General features: G+C 42.0%; 2 protein-coding genes across 2 annotated transcripts; both read left to right on the forward strand.

The window, feature by feature from the left end:
• Positions 1-1,966: 1,966 nt before the first annotated feature.
• Positions 1,967-3,000, forward strand: LOC148058867 (uncharacterized). Its single transcript, XM_087781450.1, has 2 exons — positions 1,967-2,026; positions 2,213-3,000. The coding sequence occupies exons 1-2, from the start codon at positions 1,967-1,969 to the stop codon at positions 2,966-2,968; spliced, it is 816 nt and encodes a 271-aa protein (XP_087637576.1). The 3' UTR covers positions 2,969-3,000.
• A 663-nt stretch (positions 3,001-3,663) lies between these two features.
• Positions 3,664-14,020, forward strand: noc2l (NOC2-like nucleolar associated transcriptional repressor). The gene is made up of 18 exons (XM_087781070.1): positions 3,664-4,044; positions 4,248-4,388; positions 5,654-5,837; positions 5,891-6,119; positions 7,172-7,262; positions 7,330-7,408; positions 7,468-7,578; positions 7,647-7,760; positions 7,821-8,009; positions 8,084-8,223; positions 8,403-8,514; positions 9,281-9,394; positions 9,868-9,969; positions 10,085-10,228; positions 12,505-12,618; positions 12,679-12,811; positions 13,499-13,573; positions 13,839-14,020. Exons 1-18 carry the CDS (start codon positions 4,025-4,027, stop codon positions 13,967-13,969), a joined length of 2,223 nt encoding a protein of 740 aa, XP_087637196.1. The 5' UTR covers positions 3,664-4,024; the 3' UTR covers positions 13,970-14,020.
• Positions 14,021-17,642: the final 3,622 nt, after the last annotated feature.

Consider the following 17,642-nt stretch of genomic DNA (forward strand, 5'->3'; position numbering starts at 1 on the left):
GACATGTATAACTACGTTGACATGTATAACTACGTTGACATGTATAACTACGTTGACATGTATAACTAAGTTGACATGTATAACTACGTTGACATGTATAACTAATATGACATGTATAACTACGTTGACATGTATAACTAAGTTGACATGTATAACTAAGTTGACATGTATAACTACGTTGACATGTATAACTACGTTGACATTTATAACTAAGTTGACATGTATAACTAAGTTGACATGTATAACTAAAGTTGACATGTATAACTACGTTGACATTTATAACTAAGTTGACATGTATAACTACGTTGACATTTATAACTAAGTTGACATGTATAACTACGTTGACATTTATAACTAAAGTTGACATGTATAACATGTCGAAGCTCCCTCAGGAGGGACCACCAGTCAGTCACATCAGATGAAGGTGTAGAGGATCATGGTACATGGTGAGCAAAGACGCTTTGACTGTTCATCTGAAGCTTCTTCTTCACCTGTCCGGACTCTCGACAGGTGAAGCACACGAACAATGAGTTTGTTTTTCCTCCACAAGTCTTCACGATGACAAACGAATCCAATATAAGAAGTTCTGTGAACCAATGTCAGGTTTCTTTTCAAACCATGATTGTGAAACATTTCAAAGAAAGAGAAAAACATGTTTCCTCTGATGTTTATCATCGTCACGCTGATGCGTTGACAGGCGAGTGTTTCGACATCATCAGCGAGAGACGAGATGAGATCGACGACAGTTTCAAGACCAACAGCGACTCTTCAACTTCTTCGTGTTTTTATACGTTCATTTCACTGTTTCCTCCTTGTTTTGATCCCCAGATAATATGTCGCTTTTTTATACTTTATCAACACAAACATATTTTAGTGTCGCACACCAATAGTTTTGTTGCCTCAAGTTGTTTACACACTGTTGACTGGAATCATTGTCGTCAACTGTTGTTCAAGAGGATCTTAACACTAAATATAGTTGAACATCTTTCCTCTGATAAAGTATATTTTTCATCCCTTTCACTGATTTGCTGTTTGTAACCTTGATTCTTAGAGATCCGTCTTATTCTGATGCTGGTCGTAGTTAAACCTCCATGTTCATCTGACGAGTTAAAGTTGAATTTATGAACATGTTTGAATCGATCTTACGTTGTGTAACAAACACGTCTTGTGTTGTGTGTGAAGATAAATGATCCATATTCACGTTTCATCGATTCTTCTACTCCTGCACTGATGGATCAGATAGTGATGTCACTTTTTCTCTCACTCGTCTTCATTCTCTTTGGTTTGTTTCGGAGACGACTTGTCATTTTGAAAAGAAGTTCAAAAACAGGACTTTAATGCTGTTGTATGACTTTAAACGATGTTATTGTGAAGTTAATGTTTTTGAAAGTGACAGGTTTTGAGAAAATGAACTGATGAAAGTGAAAAAGTAAATTGAATGAATAATAACATTAAAATAGTGTCAATCATGTGAGTTCACAACAGTTGTTGCTTCACATCTGATTAAGCCAACAGGAAGTAGACGTAGAACATCCTCCTGTCATCGTCTGGTTCCACCAATCGTAGGCGAGAAGCTGCTGATGGTGAAGAGATTGACATCATGAAGTCGCTGCAGAGACGACTCTCACTCACAGACGCAGACATGGCTGCACTGATGCTGCTGCTGGTGACCTTCTTCTCCAACAACATCCTCGCTGAGGTCCTTGAGATGGAAGGAACATCTCATCACTTCATCCTGAACAAACCAACTGATGACGTCTGCTTGATCTCAAGATGGATCGGTGAGGAGAAGGAACTTCTGTGGAACTCTTCACAGCATCATGACTCCAGACTGCAGACAGAAGATTCTTATAGAATAGACCCTCTGAAGGTCTCAGACTCGGGTCAGTACCAAGAACAGTGCTGGACCCAGAACAACGTGACGCACGAGAAGAACTTCCCTCTCCTGGTTTGTGACACACGAAAGATGAGACGTCAGGACTTGTTCCCTTATGTTGGACAGACACTGGAGCTGGACTGTGACAGTGTGGGACCAAACCAGAGGGTCCAGTGGGCTTTACATCAATATAACTACAGAACGAGAAATAATGAATTAACTTTAATCGATGGTGAAACATCTTCAATGAACAAACTACAGCAATTGAAGAACAAAACTTCTCTTCTGGTAACGTTTGGTGTAAGTTCTGGTCGGTTCTATTATTACTGTCTGCAGAAGAACCATCAGAGCTGTGAACTACTGGAACATGTTCACGTTTCTATACAAGATAATTACATTCACGTGTGTGTGGGAGAGAGTCTGGAGCTGAACTGCTCTGACATCACTGGAAACAAACCACATGTGTGGAAGATTAGTTCATTGATGAAAGATAAAAAGAGTAACAACTTCACTCTGATGTTTCCATCACTGACCTTGGACCACACAGGTCGATACACCTGTGATCGCAGTGATCAGTATCGTGAACAGTACTTGCTGTATGTGTGTCCTGAGTCTGACCCGCCTGCTGAGGTGTTCTTCACTGGAGGAGAGAACGTGACTCTACGATGTGACTGGAAACAGCCTGATAGGATCTACTGGTTCATGAAGACAAAGAGAACTGAAGGAAGAACATCACAAGTATATCAAGAACAAGACGACAGAATCTCTCGCTCCGACACGAGCCTGGTGATCACTAACATCTCTCCTGAACACAGCGGAGAGTTTTGGTGTGTGGTTCTGAAAGACAGTCATTGTGTGTTCACATCTAAGACCCTTGTAATGTTCAGAGAGCCAGAGGTTGATCACCATCTAGTGCGGTCTGTGATGCTCAGTGTCGGGATCTTCATGACGTGTGTTGTTGTTGTTGTTGTTGTTGTTGTTGTTGTTGTTGTTGTTGTGGTCCAGAGGAGCAGAGAGCAGCTCCCAGCACCTGTGGAGGAAGTGCAGATGTTGGAAGTGTCTCCAGCAGATGTTCAGCCAGAGACTCTCTGAGCGTCAACATGATCCACGAGTGTTTGGATGAATCTTTCTTTGTAATCATTGTGACTCTTGTTTCCTCTTCAGTGTCAATAAAGTTCAACCTTTGACCTCCAATAAAAGACTCCAGTTTTCTTTCTATAGAGATGAAGTCGATGAGTTCACGTCACATATTATTCTGACTATTTTCTTCCTGTTTTCCTTCTTTCTGCTCCTCAGTCTGGTTCTGTTTCTCAATCATGTCTCTTCCTTTTCTCCAGAAAACAAGGTCAATAATCTTCTTTTTTTAATCTCCTTTCTGATCACATCACCGACTGCTTCACTTCCATAATGATGTATTTGACAAGAGAACACAGAGGATGTTTCTATATGTCTCTCATCTTAAAGAGAAAAAGCAAAAATCATTTCTACAGGATTTCGAATGCTTGTATTTTGTAACGTGTTCTATTATTTTGAAAACCTTTAACCGGAAGTAGAACTTGTTTATTTCCACACGAGTGTCAAAAGCAGAAAAAGTTCCATTTACGAGCAGAATCTCTTGGAAACATGAGAGACGAAGATGTTCCAGAGAATCCGAGGATCCGGTCTCGACGTTTGATAAGGAGAACAAAGTGGTTCTTTAGTGTGTGTTTGTAACATCTTTACGTTTGTTAATAACGTTGTTTATTCTCTTCTAAATCAAGTTCTGCTGTGTCAGGAAACATCAGTTCAAGTTCTTTTATTTGTCAAATATACATGTATGAAGACATACAGCAGAGATTCAACTGTAGATTGTAATCCTGTCAGAACCACGACCCAGAACGACAAGGACATTAAAAATAAATAATAAATAATCAACACAATGAAATAATCCAAAATACTAAAATAAATCGGTGGCATATAAAAACACTACGATACACACTCATAGAAAACTACCGTCTTATGCTCTTGTGTAATTACAGTTAATTGTTTAGATTAGTTTCACAACATTACGTTATACGCCTGACAGACGGAAGTGTCTTTTCACGAACCATCAAACCAACCAAACCCGGTGCATTGTGGGTAACCGCGGTTTCACGTGTGTAATCCAACATGGCGGCGACACACAAGAGGTGCGTGATTAAAGTTTGTCGTTTCCAGCCACGACCTCCAAGATAGTTTGTTTTCAACTGTATTTAAGTTGTTTGGTTTGATTCATTGTTTCTCTGTCATGAAAGTTAACTCGACGCTGTGAGCGACTCGCATCGTTAGCTTGTGGTTGTTGAGCTCCATTGAAACACGTGTCGTTCTGTGAATAAAATCACGTTTGTTTCAGGAAACTAGAAGATCTGAGCGTCGACGAGTTCCTGGTGTCAGGGTTCGACTCGGCCGGGGAGGAGGAGGACCTGTCGGCTGGATCCGAAGAAGACGCTCCTGAGCAAACTGTCCAGAAGAAAGAAGCACCAGAAGCTACAGAGTGAGTCTAAGAATATAACCGTTCAAATGCATTTGAGTTATTTCAGTTCAACTGTGATTTAATAGTGTAGGTAGTTATAGTCTTTGTCAACTATTAAGGTTTTCTTTTTATAAGAATTAAAACATATTGTGCTTGAATAACAGTGGCAATAATACACTGTACTAAATTGACAATAAATCAATATTTCTACAGTAAAAATACATGAAACTTTGTTCACTTATACTTCAAACCCTGCTGAACATGAAAGTAAAGTCAGATCTTTGTCAACTATCAAGGTTTATTTTTTATAATAAAATACATATTGCACAGCTTTCTAAGCAAAAATAATGTCATAGGTCCGTGCTTAAGTTATTTAAACAACAGTAATTTAATCATTTTGCAAGACAACAAAATAATAAACGGGAAATTATAACGGATCAGCAGAAAATAAATATTTCATATTTCCACCCCTTTTCCAGTGTTTCTGGAATCTATGGAGAGAAAAGATACTTAACGCTTTCACAGAAGCGCAAGTTTTTTTAAGTTGCGTCTGGATCGCGGCTCACTTGACCGCAGTCTTGATTTCTCTGTCAATACAGTCACGAGTATTTATTTTTGTTTTCATTCTCTGGAAATGAATAAAAAAACAAACTCTTGAATGTGTTTTGGTCATTAATGATTGTGGTTTATATCTCAAACTTGATCTGGGTGATATTGCTAAATAAATCCCAATTTAATAAAAAAAAACTGTTTTAGGAAAAACGGTAATTACGTACGAGATAATTGAAAATAAGCTTTGTTTTATTTTTTTCTTTTATCAAGAACTTCACATCAATTTTCCTCCTGGAATTAAAGTAAACAGTAAAAAAAAAAGAAGCTTCAAACGACAACGTGCATCAGCATGTACTGCATCGTTCTCTTGGTAAAATAAAGTTTCACGTTTAATTACATTAACAAAAAGTAGTTTAGTGTCTTTGTAACTTTGAATATGGGCATCATATCCTCCGTGACGTGCGACACCATCGTTTCATCGTGTCCTTCTCTTTATCTTTGGCAAGTCATGTTTGCTAGTTTGTACATGTAGGAGAACAAGTAGAAGTTAAAATCAATTCACATTTTTAAAATCACCCGCAGCACAGAACTGTAAGGAATCGTTTGCTCAGTCCGACGCCAGACGAGTCTTCATGTAGTTTCACATTCAAGGAGGTTTATTCTCAGTGACTGTTGGACGCTCGCCTTGTAACGGTTGAAGGTTCAACTCTTGCCTTCTTTGTATTGCTTGAAAGAGATGAGCCGCAGTCGGGGAAGGCGTCGCAGCACAAGCAGCAACTGTCCCGGTTACAGAACAAGGATCCAGAATTCTACAAGTTCCTGCAAGAGAACGACCAGACGTTGCTGAACTTCGACGACACGGACAGCTCTGAGGATGAGGATGAGACCAAGTACCACAGGCTGCCGTCCAAGCTGGAGGTGAGTTTGGTTGACCTTCTGTGCGTGAGGTTCTGAACCCTCGTGCTCCGCAGGACGACGGCTCGGACGAAGATGAAGGTCAGGAGTCGGCGAAGAAAGCCAAGAAGTCGTTGGACGTGATCAAAGTGACGGATAAAATGATCGAGGAGTGGAAGGCGGGTCTGAAGAAGGAACCCACGGCACGACTGTTCAGAGAAGTGACTCAGGCTTTCAAAGCTGCTGTCGCCACAACCAAAGGTGAAGGAGCGAGTCAGTGTCGCTACAAAGTGGCCGACAGCTCAGGTATGTGGTCCAGACTCTCTCTGCGATACAATATGACATTAGATGATAACCATATAATAGATGAGATGTTCTGTGAGATGATAAAATGGTTGAAAGAGTTAAAACCTATTAATGAATCCAGTAAAAAGACTTTATCACGGAAAGATTCTTTTTTTTCTTCCTTTCATTATAAATAAAATGCACTAAAACGAGGAGCACACGGTTGTTCTGAGGTTTACAAGTTTGACTTTGAGCTGATGACTTTTCTGGTGTTGAGTGTGTGTTCAGAGAGATCGAGGGCAGACTTCAGCGAGTGAAGCTGCCGTTCTTGGGGTGTTGTTGCAGCATCTTGTGTGACCTCTGATGCTGTTGTTTGTTGGGTCTTTCTGGTTGACGGGCCACACCTGAGAGCACCTGGGAGCACCTGGGAGCACCTGGGAGCACCTGCTCCGTGTCTCACTGTGGTTCAGATTCAATTTAGAACCTTTTCCAGACTTAATGACTTTCATTTGTTCTTGAATCTCTTTACATCTCGACACAATCTTTCATTCTCGACTTGTCAGGCAGGTGTCATTTGATTGGTTCTTGATTGACACCAGGTGTGGCAGGAGTCAGGTGTGGCTAAAGAAATTGAAAAATTGATCGTTAAATACAAACAGGCTCACTTAGTGTTTCTTATTGAGTTTGCAAAGAAATCTCAACACCTTCACTTGTCAAATAGTAGATTTAATACAATATTTACATTTGATCGAGAAGATTTAATGACAAATAAACAAAATGAATCAAGAAGACAAACGTCTAAATCCTGTCGCGACATGAATCCTTGATCTTCACAAGAGTGTTTACGACAGAAGACTCATGATCGTCTTCATGTTGAGGCTTTAGGTGTTTATTCTTTTATCTTCCCTCACCTTGTTTTATAAACAAGGAGATGCTGCAACCTGAGACCTTGTTTACTGATGTTGCTGTGATACTAGGAAAAGTCGTGAGGACTTCTTTGGTTGGAGTGAAGTCTCTCTGCTGATGACATGTTATCTTCAGAAGAGGAAAGTTGACTCTAAACTCTCCTCCAGTGTTCAACGCTCTGGTTCTGTTCTGCATCCGGGACATGCACAAGACCATGCAAACGATGCTCAACCTCAAGCCACCTAAAGACCCCAAAAAGTATGAACCGCTTGACCTCGACTCTTCAGTTCTGCAGCTTTAAATCTGACCCACTTTGGCTTTTCAGGCTCGTGTTTCCTTCGTCTAGTCAGCGATGGCCCAAGAATCAAACGGACATCAAGATGTATCTGTCTGGAGTCGTGCAGGTTTGTCTCGCCGGTGTTTGTGTTTGTGTCACAGTTGATGAGATGACCTTCTCCCGCAGCTGCTGTCCTGCCTGACCGAGTCCACCGTCATCAGTGCTGTCCTGCGTCACGCCAACCAGCTCATTCCATACTTCCTCTGTCTCCCCAAACAGTGTAGACACCTGATCAAAGTAGGTGACCACGTCGATCTTCTGTCGCCACGAGACGTTTAAACATCTCCACATGTTTTGGTTTCTAGCAACTGCTGAAGCAGTGGAGCACGGGTGAGGAGACCAGTCGAGTTCTGGCCTTCTTGGCCCTCATCAAGATCTGCAGACACAAGCAGGACAAGTATCTCGGCCCCATTCTCAAGGTCGGTCCGACTCCCGCTCCTGATCCAGGAGAAATGCTGAACCTCGTTTGTTCTCCGCAGCAAATGTACGTCTGCTACGTCCAGAACTGCAAGTTCACGTCTCCGACCGCTCTCCCCATGATCAACTTCATGCAGCGAACCCTCACCGAGGTCTACTCGCTGGACACGCAGGCCTCCTACCAGCAGGCCTTCATCTACATCCGACAGCTGGCCATCCACCTCCGGAACGCCATGACCATGAAGAAGAAGGTTTGTTGGCTTTGAGGTCGAGTCTGGAACTTTAAATCTATTTAAAGTGACTTTTTATGCGTCGTCTTCTTCAGGAAAACTACCAGTCCGTGTACAACTGGCAGTTCATCCACTGTCTGTACCTGTGGGCTCGCGTCCTCGGGACCCTCCACCCCAGTGACGTCCTGCAGCCGCTCATCTACCCTCTGTGCCAGGTCATCCTCGGCACCATCAAGTGAGCTCAAATGAAGATTGTTTTGTTGTTTGTTTCTATGACTTGACCCGAGGGTCAGTAGAACATCAGTCAAATTTGGATGAACCATCACTTAGGATTTTACAATAGTTGTACTAGGCGTTTATATTTCTAGCCAGCAGAGGGCGCCATTCACTAAAAAACGGTTACTTCCCTGACAGATTGGTGCCGACAGCCCGGTTCTACCCGCTCAGGATGCACTGCTGCAGAATCCTCACCACGCTTTCCAGCAGCACCAACACATTTGTGCCAGTTCTTCCTTTTCTCCTGGAGGTAACGATCCGCCGACATTCGACGTCTTCCTTGTTTCAAATCCAGGCCTGGAATCTGGCAGAGGAATGTCAGACACGCGCAGGTTCATCGCGGCCTTCAAACGCTTTCTCGTGTGAAAAAAAACATAAAAAAAGCTGCGTCTTGTCGTCTTCTCTGGTTCAGCTGTTGAGTGTCGGCTTGTTTGAGCGACGCTTGCTTTTCCCCACGAAAGTCGTTCCACAGAAGTTTGAAGTGATAAGAGTGAAGTTCACCCTTTGGTCCTTAAAATGCTGCACAGACCACATCCCCCCCACTCCCCCCCCCCCCCCCCACACACACACACACACACACACACACACACACACACACACACACACACACACACACACACACACACACACACACACTCCTTTGACGTACGACATTTCCGTTGTTTTCTGCTTTACTGTTCCCCTCGTTAAAAGTTGTTTTAATTAGCTCAAGGCTAGCAGCTCCTGTGTGTCTGAGCACCTCTGGGGGCTGGTCTGGCACTTCCTGCTTCAGTAGCTTCTGTTCTTTGTGCATCCGTTTGTCCAAGACGTCCCACTTCCCCCCACAGACCGACACCACATCCTATGTTTGCACAGACGACACCTGGCTTCTCACATCCAGCGCGTTAACAACCGCACACGCGTGTGAAAAATACACACGGTTTACAAACGGGTCTGAACTACAAGAGTTCTTAATTGACGCACACGCATGAGTCGTCACGACATGTTGACAAATGATCTTTATTTTTCTGTCTCAGATCTTCCAGCAGGTCAACTTCAACAAGAAACCAGGACGGATGAGCAAGAAACCCATAAACTTCTCCGTCATTCTGAAGCTCAACAACGTCAACCTGGTGGAGAAGGCTTACAAGGTCATTACAAGGTCATCTCTTGATGAACACGTGCAGTGATTTATTTAAGCCGGGATCACGTTATTGTTTGTGTTAAACTGCTGGACCAGAGACGATACTGATAGTTTCTATTATAAGTTAGTTATACTAAGTTAGTTTAGCTGATTTTTATTCAATCTTAAAGCCTTTAAAATCAGATCAAAGGTCACTTTGAAATAGAAATTGCTTCGGAAAAACAAAATATGTACTTTTTATTTACGATATTAAGAATACACCGGAAAGAATTTCTGTGATTTTTCACCTTAAGTAACTTTTTGAAAATTGTGTTTTTGTGATTCAAACTTTTTTTTTTGTTGCTAAAATGATGTAAAATTCATAGAAATGAATGAAAAAGAAACGACAACATTGAGTTAAAAAGACGATAACATGGGTGGAAGTTGACGAAGTTAAATGGTATAAAAGGTGTTGAACCTGCATTTCCGGGTGTTTTTCAGGACGGACTCGTGGACCAGCTTTATGATCTGATCCTGGAACATTTCCACAGTCAGTCCAACTCCATCGGCTTCCCTGAACTCGCGCTTCCTGCCATCATTCAGGTAACTTCCTGTCTTCTGTGGCGTTGAACCAGCAACTTTCCTACTGTGAGACGAGAGTTCCTTCCTGTGAAGTCCACTGGTCCTGGTCCTCGTGCTGACCCTCTGATCCCTGCAGCTCAAGTCCTTCCTGAAGGAGTGTAAAGTGGCAAACTACTGCAAGTCCATGCGGCAGCTGCTGGAGAAGGTGAAGGAGAACAGCATCTACATCACGGCGCAGAGACAGAACGCCGCCTTCGGAGTGGCCGACGCCGCCGCCGTGGTGAGTGAGGGGCGGGTGGAGTCGGGCGGGTGGAGTCGGGCGGGTGGAGTCAGACGGTCTGACTTGTTACCATCACCTGTCGTCGTGTCGCTGCTCTGAAGTGTTGATGTGGATGAATCCTTCGCCGCATCTCTTGAACAGAAGACTCGTAAAAACGACACTGACTTGAAAACCAGAGGATTTTTGACACGAACTACACTGGATGAGTTTTCTCAACATGGCTGCTCAACATTATCAAGCCACGTTTAAAACCTCAGTCACACATTTTGTCAGTAAATTACTTCGAAATGGATTTATTTTGTCTATTTCTTACTGTTTAAATGTTATTTAGTTAAAGCAGCTTTAAACGCTGTGAGTTGTTCTTACCTTGGAGTCACTTCAACTAAACTCTAAATCATTTGTCATTATACAGAATTTAAATGGACAATAAAAACATTTTTGGCATTAAAGCAAAACACAAAGGGTTAAAATTTAAATATATGCCATAAGTCGGTGTAGAGGAGTAACGAAGTGCTTGATGGTAATAAAATGAATCTAAACTCTTGTTAGAATTCATCAGATTGAGATCAATTCAAGGTAAATGTTGAGAAACGTTTAACATTTTGTCACAAACACTTAATTCCTGAGAATTCATGAAACAAACATCACATTTCTAGGGATTTATTTATTTATGTCAATAAGAAAACGAAGAAATGAACACAAAGTGAGTCACATGTTAATTTTACACGCACACGCCTCAGCTTTAGGCTGAGCTGGTCGCCGTGACAGCGGCGCCGGAGTCACCGCGGGCGAGAGGAAGATCCTGCTGCTGCGACAGTAAAGGCCAAACTCTCCTCCAGCAGCTCCTGCTGACACGTCGCCGCCTGACGCTCCACTCATTAATGATCCGCTCAGAACCAGCGCCGCCGCTTGTTTGTGGCTCGGGTCGTGGTTCAGACGAGTCGATAAAGATCTATATATAAGATATTGAAGTCGAATCTGAACGTGTTCAACGATTAGTGCGAGTCGAGGGACGTCTTTACATCGACTGATGCTTTCAGAAGATCTAGAACGATCTAGAAAAGATCTAGTTGATGATAATATAAGATTTGAGCCGAAGTGTCAACATATGAATGAATAATTTTCAATAATACAATTAGTGGATCAATCAAATCAACAAAGGATTTGATGATTAAATAATTTGGTTTCAGCCTGAGTGTCTGTAGGGGGCGCTGTTGATCTCCAGAACTAATGAAGCTTAACTGGCAGCACATTAGCGATAAACGTGTTAAGAGGCGCCGTCGTCTGCTGCCTCTTATCGCATCCGTCGGCTCGATAATGTGATCAGACTCGTCAGCATCAATCACCGGGACCTTTGGTCTGGAGCAGAGTCTTCGCTTCCAGGCGTCGCCAGCCTGACTCGCCGTGTGTCCGCTCGCCTCCAGGCGTCATGTGACCGTCGAGGGGAAAACCTGGGCGGCAACTTGTGACGGTTGGTCTGACGATCATCTCGTGTCCCGGCAGCTTGTTGATGTTTGTTTACTGCAACGATGAGTCCGACACTCGAATGTAATAATCGACGCCGTCCTTTTATTAGTTTTAAGTTTTATTTATTTCTAAACCTTCCTGTTTACACTTCAGTCTCCTTGACCTCGTCTTAAGTTACATCAACATCACAGAAGATTGAAGAGCAACAAACACTTCAGTATCGTGAAGAAAATCTGCCGCTCGACTTCACACGAACGACTGATTTTTCTTTTGTGTGTTAGATGTTTATAACTTTGACGTCGTGTCGTGAGTTTGAAAAAACCACAAACATTTACGACTCTACAGATTAACAAGTTGACTGGCGAACCCGTGATAGCTGCTGCTTCCTGTCTGCTCCCGCAGTACTTCACAATAAAAGCACCAAACTTGACAAATATCTTTAATGGATCAGAGCTTCAGTGACTCGGCAGTCGTTACACTATTATGATCCCAGCGAGTGAATTTAGTTTCATTGTCGTTCTTCAGAACTAATTTAATCCGATCTTTAATTTGTTTTGGTTCTAAACGCTGAATTAAAAGCTAGAGTAAATGTTATCTGATTAGTCGATAAATGAAAAAATATAATCGGTCACTAATGGACGATTAAAGTAATCGTTTGCTCTTGAACACATGGTGTTGAAATCAATGTAGCTGTTGCTGTGCATGATGGGAAGTTATTTCCAGGCCTTAAATGAGCTCTTCAGTGTTAAATGAATTTCTATTTTCATGGATCAAACGAAGCGCTTCATGTTGTCGTGCTGCGTCTCCAGGCCGCCTGGGAGAAGCGTCTCCAGGACGAGGGGACGCCGCTGAGCAGGTACTTCATCACGTGGAAGAAGCTGCGCGAGAAGGAGATCCAGCTGGAGATCTCTGGCAAAGAGAGGGTGAGTCCGAGCGTCCGGCGGCGTCTCCACTGTCGTGTCTGACGTCGGCTTCGGTCACAGATGGAGGACCTGGACCTGCCGGAGATCAAGCGCAAGAAGCTTCACGAGAAGAAGGAGGACAAGAAGGAGTTCAAGGGTCTGTTTGAGTCGGACAGCGAGTCTGACGAGGAGGACACGGGACTGACCATCAAGAGTAAGATTGACACGCCTTTCAATTCAGAATCATGAATAATGGCTTCACTGTTGCTGCATTCTTAGAACCCAGGTTATGTTCTCTGATAGATCTGGAAACACTGGTTTACGTCTGATGTGGAGCGATCAATAATCCACGTCATGCTTTGAAACTTGATATTGTGACATAGAATCAACTTCATCGACCACAGACGAGTCTTCGTTCGTGAGCATGTGTGCCGTGAAGCCTCTCGGCCTGCAGGGGGCGATGTGTCATCAGTCAGTTGTTGCGAGGAAGACGAGGTGACGACGACTTCCTCTGATCTCATCTCTATAAACTCTCAAACTCTGGGTGTGAGGACCTGGATCATAGGGTTTCGACCCCAGAATGACCCGAGAGTCTTGTCAGAGTTGTGATCGTCTGTTTTCTTGCTCGTGCTCTTCCTGGTCGTCGGCGTGTCGCCAGCAGCCGCCGCCTGGTTTTACAGCGTCGCACTCGGCAGTGAACCGTCACGGTGTTTGTGCAGCGCCGGCGTCTCTCAGGAAGCAGAAACTTCCAGCTGCCTGTGATGCCTCTATGTGGCCCACATACGGGACTCCCCTGTGCTCGCACGACACACACACACACACACACACACACACACACACACACACACATTTATGGAATGAAGCCTGTCTGGAAATAACACGGTAACGTTTGTCTCGTCAGGTAACAAGGCCACTGCTGACTCTGATGATGATGAAGATGATGATGAAGACGTGTCCGACATGAGCGACGATGAAGGTGAGTAGAACTTGTCCCACTAACTGATGCTCCGGATCAACCCCGATGTTTGTGAGCAGCAAACTGGTCTCACTTTTGTCCTGAGTGTGGACGAGTCACAGCAGGACTTTATCGAAGAAGGGACGACGGACTTTTGTCCTCAAGTCAGGATTAGCAAGATCATGAGGACGTTCTGTTCAGACGACGTCAAGACTCGACGTGTTCTGATCTCAGTTTAAATCTCATCGAGACTTCGTGACTCTGATTATTTCTGCTCTTGTTGTAGACGATGAAGATGACGATGATGAAGAGCAGGCAACAAAAGCTCCTCAGCCGCTGGCGTCCTCGGCTCTGATGGAGTTGGCGGAGGGAGACGAGGACGTGGTCGAAGACCTTCAGTTGTCGGACGACGACTGAGTCTCAAATGTTCTGAACAAGTTTGTCCTTCAATGAAACTCTTGAACCTTCTTCTGCTGCTTCGTCTTTTTATTTGAACTCCGGTTCCTCTTAAACCCCCTAGTGGTTCACACCGGTACTTCTGTTGACACGTTCATGGTGATCTTTGAATTTTTTCTGAACTCGTCTTGGTTAAAGGTGTAGACCCGAGTAGTGTGACTGTTTTAGTGGAAGATCCAGGACCATCAGCAACGATCCTAAAGCACTGACACTCATGTCCTGGAACTTCTGCTAAAAAAAACTTAAAACATGGACTTGTTTTAATTTTTTTCTGATCAATTTTGAATATCTGGACCATTTAATTTCCTCCTCTGGGAAAACAAGATTATCTTCAGGTTCTCACGGTCAGAAGTCCTGTAAATGTTTTCCCTGGTTGGTTAGATTCCACAGAAGTACCGTCCGTCACTCATGGAGCGACGGATCATCAACAGATGATTGACAGGTAAAACTGGTGCAGATTCTCAGTCTGAGGAGACGAAGTGGGTTTTTCACCGACTTCAAACATGTGACCCGTTCATGTCAACTAGTGCTTTTTAAATAAAGTTACACAAATCCTTCTATTATTATTATTATTATTATTCAGTCAACAGGATTTACTGGTGTTTGGTTTATTGAAATCTAGCTTCTAAATGTAGATCCAAACACAGTCTTTAGAGCAGAAAATGAAGTTTTTGGAGGACATTTTGAATTTAAGTCTCAAATGAGATAATTATATAATAATTATTATAATTCATTTAAACGACAATTATGCTTAAGATTCATGAAGGAAGTTCCTGTGGTTGAGAGTGTTGGAACAAAACAGTAAAACATAAACATTAAAGTTCCCTTTGTGGATATTTTATTGTAAGTTGTGTATTTTTTTAGATTTGATAAAAAATAAACATGCAAACATTTAATAACATTTTTCAATATTCCAAAAAAAGCTATAAAAGTACATTTTCGATCCTGGACACGTTTACATTGTTTATTTAAATAAATAACTTGAGTTTAACCTCGTTCTTTAACGGTATAGCTTTTGTTCCGGGTTGAATGTTTACGGGGGACTGTTGTTAGTGTGACACGCTTCAACACCATTGAAGATGAAAACGTCCAACATGCTCAAGACCCTGGCTAACTGGGACATCTGCGGGTCAGAACCTTAAGTAAAGTTGGCTCGATATTGACAGATTCAATCTTTGTGCTCTGATACCTCTTTATATAGTTATTAAAAATCACAAAGCCCGCTGTATTTTGATCACTGTTACACTAGTTATGTACTACTATTGTACTATTGTACTACTATTGTACTACACCCTCATGTTTGAAGAAAACGTGTTGATTGCACGTAAACCGCAAAAATAGCGTGAAAGAGCCTCAGATGAGGGACCGTCTACAAATTACTTGCACTGACAAAAATGTAGTGTTGAAAAATATTGTCTGATTTTAACCTGCAGACTTTCTTTCAAACGTATTTTTTCCACAAATAACTAACTTTTTTTTGTTTTACATTTTAGTGTATTGTTTTAATTATTTAGTTATTAAATGCACTATTTATTACCCATTTTTTAATTACAACTGTTATGTGCAGCACATGTTGTCACGATCATCCATTACTTTACTACTTATTTTTAATTTCTTCTGAATTCTTTCATATCTATAATTACATGGATCTTTCATAAAACCTTGTAATATATGAAGCTGATGGTCTCTAAGGTCATGTCACTTATGAAGTACCTTCATGTCAAGTTACTACACATTCGTTTTTTTAACTTGAAATATTCAAAATCACCATTTTTGTGCAATAGTTCACATACATTTTGTAACAAAGCTATTAAAAATGTACTGTATGTGAAATATTGCACAAAAATGGTGATTTTGAATATTTTAAGAAAATAAATGAGTAGTAACTTGATATGAAGCTTCATAAGTGACATGAATTTGGTGACCATCACAATTATAATTACAAAGTTATTACAAAATGTATGTAAAATATTGATTTAAAAAAGAGTTATAAATACAGCAAAGAAGGTAAGATTTGTAATTGAACACTTGAGCGAGTTATTAACGCGCAAAGATCTGCTGATAACTTTACTGACGTCAGAACCTTGACCTTCAGCATCTGAACCATGTTGTGACTTAAACTCAAATTAAAGACAAAATCACGACTTTTAATAAACACTAGTTTTATTCGATCAAACTTTTATATTTAACTTTTGTCCTGAAGTTTGTTTGTAAATAAAATGATAGAACTGAGTCTTTCTCGTTCATGTGTTGAATTAAACTAAAATATTCTAAAAGTAATATTTAAAGTTGTTTTTAGACCAGGGTCACAAACCACTTTATAAATCACCAACAATACAGTTAATGCAAACATCTATTTAAATAAAGTTTATTTAAAGAGTTTTACTTTCGTTCACTTTGTTGATCGATTTAAAAATGAAACTATTACATGAATAATAAACATGAACAATTTATATATGTTATATACGTTCTTTGTTAGTTTAACGTGACATTCGTTGTATCGAACACAACCAGAGAATCAATAAAGTTGTATCCAAACGAGTCACGATGTTTGTTCTCTTCAGTCTCCAGCTGGCTCAGCTCGTGCGCCCCCTGCTGGACTTCACTGGTACTGAGTACGAGGACAAGAAATCCAGCTGTTGTCGAACATGTGACGAAGATTGAACCTTCAAGGTCATCATGAGATCCATGTCTTCAGTCGTCCATCGACTCTGGTCCTAATGTCTCCTTCCTGGACAGAAGGGGAGCGAGGACATGATGGAGAAGCAGGTCATGAACATCTTGGTGAGGATGAGCTGCTGTGACTGTTATATTTGACCTTTGACCTGTGACGTCTTCTGCACCACAGGAGAACCTGAGGAGTCTTCACGCTTTTCTTCAACTTCCTGGATGACAGGAAGTGTTTCGATGGAGATCAGAGCCACTTCTGCACTTAGTACTTTGAGTGCACAAGTGTGTGAGAATGAAGTGCACAATGAGCACTAAATGGTCAAGTGTGGATCGATGGACACTGAGATCATCAATATGACCCTCGACCTCCATCTTAGTGACGTCACCTATGACCCTCGACCTCCATCTTAGTGACGTAGACGAGGCTAAACTGAAGCTTCTGAGCAGATCCTGACATGAACGTCTCCAGGAACTCATTCTTACTACAAACAATAAAAACACAAACATTGTGTCGACGATAGTTTAACCTCAGCTTGATATGATTGGAAAGTAGATGTTGAGTCATGTGACTTTGATTTGAGACGGTCTTCACGTGCACTATCTTCACGTGCACTATCTTCACGTGCACTACTACCTTCACGTGCACTACTACCGTCACGTGCACTACTACTGTCACGTGCACTACTACCTTCACGTGCACTACTACCTTCACGTGCACTACCGTCACGTGCACTACCGTCACATGCACTATCTTCAAGTTCACTATCTTCACGTGCACTACTACCGTCACGTGCACTATCTTCACGTTCACTATCTTCACGTGCACTATCTTCACGTGCACTACTACCGTCACGTGCACTATCGTCACGTGCACTACTATTGTCACGTGCACTATCTTCACGTGCACTACTACCGTCACGTGCACTATCTTCACGTGCACTACTACCGTCACGTGCACTACTAC

Source organism: Callionymus lyra, chromosome 19 (assembly GCF_982586985.1).
Source record: "Callionymus lyra chromosome 19, fCalLyr1.hap1.1, whole genome shotgun sequence".
Classification (NCBI taxonomy): domain Eukaryota; kingdom Metazoa; phylum Chordata; class Actinopteri; order Syngnathiformes; family Callionymidae; genus Callionymus; species Callionymus lyra.